This window comes from Triticum urartu, chromosome 3, assembly GCF_003073215.2.
Source record: "Triticum urartu cultivar G1812 chromosome 3, Tu2.1, whole genome shotgun sequence".
Classification (NCBI taxonomy): Eukaryota; Viridiplantae; Streptophyta; class Magnoliopsida; order Poales; family Poaceae; genus Triticum; species Triticum urartu.
This window is the reverse complement of record NC_053024.1, coordinates 184478957-184485152: the sequence shown is the minus strand read 5'-3', so window position 1 is coordinate 184485152 and position 6196 is coordinate 184478957. Positions and strand designations below refer to the sequence as shown.

Below are 6196 nucleotides of genomic sequence, written 5' to 3'. Positions count from 1 at the left end.
GGAATTGTAGACACAATTGGGTTGCGGACTTCTTGGATGAATCTGGTGCATGGAATATGCAAATGCTGAGGCAATATTTTTGGGATATGGACATACGTGAAATTGTGAAGATCCGAACGTCACCAAATCGGGGGCAGGATTTTTTGGCATGGTTCCCAGAAAAGAGTGGTTTGTTTACTGTTAAGAGCGCTTATCACCTCGCAAGAGAATACCAATTGTCAGACTCGATGAGCGCGTCTAGCTCTAACCCAAGCGGACACAGGTCGATATGGAGTCAGGTGTGGGATGCGCGGGTACCTCTCAAGATGAAGATCATGGCGTGGAAAGTGGTGTCAGGAGCACTCGCAACAAACTCTTGCAAGAAATATAGACACATATGTACGCATGATACTTGCCCTCTTTGTGGCTCAGATAAGGAGACCAGCTTCCATGCGTTGGTTACTTGTGAGTATGCTCGGGCAGTGTGGATACAAATGCGTGCAGTTTGGAACCTCCCTGATCCCCAACTGCTCCGAGACACAGGAAAGGAGTGGCTGTTGAATGTACTGATGAACTGCAATGATGAGATGCGGGACTGCACTATAATGTTAATATGGAGGATTTGGACACTGAGGTCTGATATGGCGCATGGTAAAGATGTTCCAAGTCCGGCGGCTACAGCAGATTATTTGCAAAGTTATACGCACTCGATACATTTGGTCAGGAGATACTCTACGGAGGATATCATAAAGGGGAAGATGTCACTATTGGGAGAGGAGCCGGTCAGGTCGCCCGGTACGGCAGTGCGGTTACCTTGGCCTCGTCCTGAGGATGGCCAAGCGGCCTTGTCGGTTGATGGATCTTTCTCACCAGTGGATGGATCAGCGGCTGCAGGTATGATACTTAGAAGAGTGGATGGGTCGGTCATATTTGCAGCTTACCGGTGTATCTTCAACTGCAACGATGCTTTGGAGGCGGAACTACATGCAATAATGCAAGGGATGGCACTAGCAATCCAGCATTGCAACTTGCCGATCGTTGTTCAATCCGATTCTGCCCAAGCTCTTTCGTCTCTGACCGGTAAGAGTCTGTCCAGGTCGGCTTATGGTCATTTAGTAGCTGAGATTCGTCATCTGATGGGTGGTAGAGAGTTTATTGCAGTGAAACTTAAGCGAGAACAGAATAGGGTAGCAGATCGTTTGGCTACGTATAGTCGTACAGAGAGCACTACTGCTATATGGCTTGGGCAGGGCCCTCCGTGTATAGAGGAGCTTTTGCCATTTGATTGTAACCCTATGAATATAGAATAAAACTTTTTTACCCGCGCAAAAAAAAAAACAATGTCCTGGTTCTTCCAAAACAATTTTCCTCCAGTTCTCCTCGATAAAAAATATATATACAAATTTCCCTCCAGTTCTCAACCATGCCGCTTACCTTTCCCTCCACTCCAATTACTTTGGCGCTTACTTTTCCCTCCAATTAGCTAGAAAACGCTAGATAAATTTGGTCTCAAATCAGCCCAGTCGCCCACCGTTCGGCGGCTACCTCGCCGCACTCCAACGCCCAGCACGCCGCCCCTTCAGCGGCCAGCGCGGCCGCCACCTGCACCCCCCCCCCCCCCCCCCCCCCCCCCCCCCCCCCCCCCCCCCCCCCCTCTCCCACCCCCACCTCAACTCCCGTATGATCTGCCGCTTCCTCGATCTGCCTCGGCGCCGCTTCATCGATCTGCCTCGGTGCCGTTTGGATCGTTGCGGCGACGGCTTCATCGGTCTTCAGCTCCGGCACCCGCATCCTGAAGGAGTGCGATCTCGTGGCTGGTATGGATCTGAACGCCGACCCCTTTCCTGATCTGACGACTACGAATCACTGTACCGATGCCAATCGCTCGCCCCCCTCAACAATTCGTATCAGAGTGTGTACTGTAGATGCCTAATGGCCGCAGCTAATTGCATAATTAGCCCATACGTAGACAAATAATTAAACGATCACTGATGTACAGAAGCCCATAAACCATGTACGGTTGTGTCTGACTATAGTTTTGCGATGTGCCAATGCCTAATCCACCAATCAGGTCGATCCATTGATATATGTGCGTGTTATACAATTCTGCTAGATCGATCCATCGACTATTGTTTAAAATCGATCAGACTTCTTGAGAAATATGACAGAGCTTAAACTTCAAGCTTTTTAGAGTTGTCATTTTTTTCTATGCCAATTATTTCTCCCTGTACCAATATAACAGACTAATTGCTTCAACTTCAAGCTGCAACATTCTTGTGGAGAATTATCATTTTTTTCTGTACCAATTATTTCTCCCTGTACCGATGCAAGATTTTTAGAGTTCCCTTGATTGAAGGATTACTTTTCTTAATCTCAAACTGAGATGGATGATGCTTGGCTGGCTCTATCCATTGACTATTGTTTAAATTTGATCAGATTTCTTGAGAAATATGACAGACCATAAACTTCAAGCTTTTTAGAGTTGTCATTTTTTCTGTACCAATTATTTCTCCCTCTACCGATGCAACTCCCTCTACCGATGCAAGCTTTTTAGAGTTCCCTTGATTGAAGGATTGCTTTTCTTAATCTCAAACTGAGATGGATGATGCTTGGTTGGCTCATTCGGTTCCTTCGTCATTTTGGGATGGCACATGAGGCAACATGCTGCTGCTCTCCTATCACTTAGTGCTTAACAGAATCTTGGCCGTCGGTCGAATAATGCCCAGTTTGCATAATCTGTACACTTTTCAACTTAAACCTGTCCTGAATCCATATGTCGACAATGTTATATCCGAGTGTGGGTGTGGCTGGACCCATGGTCTTGTACCTCCTCTCTCTGGTTTGAGTTATGATAAGCTGATAGTGCATTGACGTGCTACTGTACTTCTCTACCCTCTCGATTCACATGTTTCTTTTGGTAGGTTTCATCGGTTCTGGGAACCAAATTGCCGAGGGGACTTCCACAACTTGTACTGCTTAATTTCCCTATCCGAGACTACAATCTTGTCCTAGGTGGATTCTCCTTTCGCCTTCCCTCATTTATCTGCTACAATTCATGTCTATTGGAAAATTAAATTGTCCCTGTTATGTCATTAGTTAATTTGTCTTTACTTGTAATGGTTTAATTGATATTTATATATATATATCTAGGATGGCGACGGACATGTTGACCATATACCTGCACTATGAAGTTACAAATCAGGAAGCCAAAATGTTACAAAGATCCATGATGAGGCGTGATGTCTCGTATTATGACTTAATCTTGATGATCGAGGAAGTTGGCTTTCAGGCAATTGACTTTCTGTACTATGCAAAAAAAACTCGTCTAGGCAGCTCCTACTTAGTTCACATTTATGATCAAGGTCTTGTGTTGAAAATGTTGTCCGACCCTGAGATTGTGAAAGCTGTCCATCTGTATGTGTCTAAGGAGAAGGTTGACGATCATATTGCGCCGCCTAGTAAGCAAATTCATATTGCTCCATCTAACCATCCGAATGAGAGTGTTCTCTTACAACACGGTGGTGTCTCTGCTGAAGGGGCAGGGCAACTTACTATGGGAATGCCGCAAAGTATCCCTCTTGAACCATGCTTATTACATATCTGTATCTACTGTTGTAATTATTGGAATAAAAGATGTATGGTCGTTCTGCAGGACCATGATGTCAACCAATTACAAATTCAACAGAATTCATCATCATCACAAGACCATGTTATTGATTCTGTGCCAGAGGTAATTTTTGTGTGCTTTTGAGTTTTGAAGTTGTAGCTTTCTGTAGCGTCAAGGTATGAATATCATTCCATCTAATATTATTGTATCCTGGTAGGTGAGGGAAACCAGGGATCTTACGGGTGAATCTGTTTCAAGAACGAACCAGCAGGGGACTAGAAGTGAACACCCACACCCAGCTCGCTCAAAAAGAAAGCGTACTTCTTCCATCAAGGTAAAGATTCACCAAGGAGCATGGTTTACTGCACCCAAATTCCCAACCCAAACCACATTATCATGTCTGCTTGAAAAATGGATTTTGTTACAAATTTTGCTCAATCTACTGTATGCAAGTACAGGATAAATTTAACCAAGCATGAGCAAGCGAGGTGATCTTGGGCATTAGACTTCATTGCCGGGTCCAGTTTATTTAGGTTTCTAGGGCACCTTACTGGGCTGACATTAAAAATATCTCATATTGTTCATGCAAGTTATATTATCATGTCGTTGAATGCTAATATTGATCATAATATAGGCTGCTTCCAAAGTAGTTTTAAAGACTTCAACATATCCCAACAAGCGGAATGTTGCGTATGGTACTATTCGGAGTACTAATCCAAGAACTAAGGTTGGTGGTATTGAGTTAGGTGCTGAATTTGCCGTTGTGCGCATAGATCAACCTATTCTTGATAATGAGGAGTTGGTAAGGGAAGTTTCTAATTGCAAGACAATTGGTGAGGCTTTCACTTCAGGATACTTAATTGCCTGGCCTTCAGCTTTTGTAAGTTAAAATCATCTCTTCCACATTCTGAAATCATATTTGTGTACATTTAATCACACATATCTAATGTGCAATTTTCTTTTATAGATTCGAGAGAAGGATAGTTGAGTTGCAGCTGAATTCTTGGATCAAGATGCAAATAAAATTGGAAGATTTTAGCTACCAATAGTTGTAGTTTACATTGATAGATTTAAAAATGTAATATCATCAACATGATATTTTTCTTCGTCGAATTGATGTAAATGTAATATTCTCCATAGTTGTGTTTTCTATGCTCAAAATGATATGATTGATATCTTTATTGTAATGCATATGTATCATACACTTGTATATTCATAATAAATATCTTCATATGAGTTTCTATATGTGTTGTGCTTCAGTTTCAATATCATTTTGATGCTGACAAGCATAATAATAAAATGATTTAACTATTTATGCAATTGCATCGATTTTATTAAATAATTTATATTCCACAAAATGGGTATTGAATTTTGTGGTTACTAATAGAAAAACAAATACATTAATTATGTTACCATATTGATATAGCAGTGTTACTAATGGTGTTACTATAGCTACAAAATTTGTTACTAAAGTAGTTGACTACTATAATTATACTGTTACAATATTTGGATATTATGTTACTAGTTGTGTTCCGGCTAAAGAAATGTGTTACATGTTGTGTTACTATAGTTACAAAAACATGTTACCACCGATGTTCTACGTCTATGAAAATATGTTACTATCCGTGTTACTATAATTACAAATATGTGTTACCGGGATGTTCGGTAACACATAACACACATGTTACTGTAATGTAATTGTAACACATTTTTAACATATGGTAACAATTATTATGTGTGACAATTAACACCACCTAGTAACACGGCCTAATGGAACACATTTCAAACTGTGTTACTACATGGCCCAGTAACACACTTTTGGGTCTGTAGTAACACAAGACGGTGTCACGAAAGGTCCGTCCTCTTGTAGTGACAACAATCTTGTATGTGTAGTTTCACTCTCCATCGGTGGTTTCTCACACATGCTCACACACTCTCTCTCGAGGTGTCTTTCTCGCACACATGCTCCCGATATAACCCTCCCTCCCTCTCGTAACCATTTACGACTGTTTTCACTAACCTTTATCACAAGCACTCTTCCTCTCGCAAGCATGCACACGCACAATCCCCATCGATCCTTTCTATATACATAGACCTGCCTACGTGTCTCCTGTGCGCACATTATCTTTAGGCCCGTCTCTCACGCATTTTCTCACACCTCTCTTTCTAATCGACGAGTATGATTCTAGCAGAGCATTCTGTAGGATGCCCCTTAAAGTTAGGTTGGATGAATAGTAATATCAGAGATAAAGGGGTTACCTTAGTCCGAGAACCTAGGGTTACAAATCCTAGCCGGCTTCGCTAGTGGACATAGAGTCCTTCACAATTATGCTATCTTTATCTTGTACGACTAGTCATCCATGGGTCTCCCTAAATGCGTCACGGGCCGACCAATGTGGCGTAGGACGGAACCGAACGAAGGGCCTCACCTCGACCCACCGGACCTCACGCGGTGGCACACCCTCTGCCCCCACGTCTTGTTATCTTCTCACACCCACACATACCAACACAGACACCACACGCAAAAAAATATTCTCCCGGTGCCTCTATCCACTCCCCCTTGCATATACACACTCAAGGAAATCTCTCGCCATGACGTCATATTCGTCT

At 42.6% G+C, this 6196-nt stretch overlaps 1 protein-coding gene across 2 annotated transcripts; it reads left to right on the top strand.

The window, feature by feature from the left end:
- The first annotated feature begins 1460 nt into the window (after positions 1 to 1460).
- On the top strand, positions 1461 to 4802 carry LOC125543526. Of its 2 annotated transcripts, XM_048706899.1 has the most exons (7): positions 1462 to 1796; positions 2901 to 2991; positions 3130 to 3548; positions 3632 to 3709; positions 3804 to 3920; positions 4221 to 4466; positions 4554 to 4801. In XM_048706899.1, the coding sequence occupies exons 3-7, from the start codon at positions 3396 to 3398 to the stop codon at positions 4572 to 4574; spliced, it is 615 nt and encodes a 204-aa protein (XP_048562856.1). In that variant the 5' UTR covers positions 1462 to 1796; positions 2901 to 2991; positions 3130 to 3395; the 3' UTR covers positions 4575 to 4801. The 2 variants fall into 2 exon arrangements, with proteins under 2 accessions (XP_048562855.1, XP_048562856.1); XM_048706898.1 differs by having other exon boundaries at positions 1461 to 1796; positions 3130 to 3709; positions 4554 to 4802.
- The last annotated feature ends 1394 nt before the right edge of the window (positions 4803 to 6196 follow it).

Excerpts from the sequence above, each read along its gene's own strand:
- LOC125543526 (XM_048706898.1), top strand. The coding sequence starts at position 3,131 with ATGGCGACGGACATGTTGACCATATACCTGCACTATGAAGTTACAAAT. Across the intron at positions 3,921-4,220 it reads AGCGTACTTCTTCCATCAAG|GCTGCTTCCAAAGTAGTTTT; the intron begins GTAAAGATTCAC and ends ATCATAATATAG. Across the intron at positions 4,467-4,553 it reads TTGCCTGGCCTTCAGCTTTT|ATTCGAGAGAAGGATAGTTG; the intron begins GTAAGTTAAAAT and ends TTTCTTTTATAG.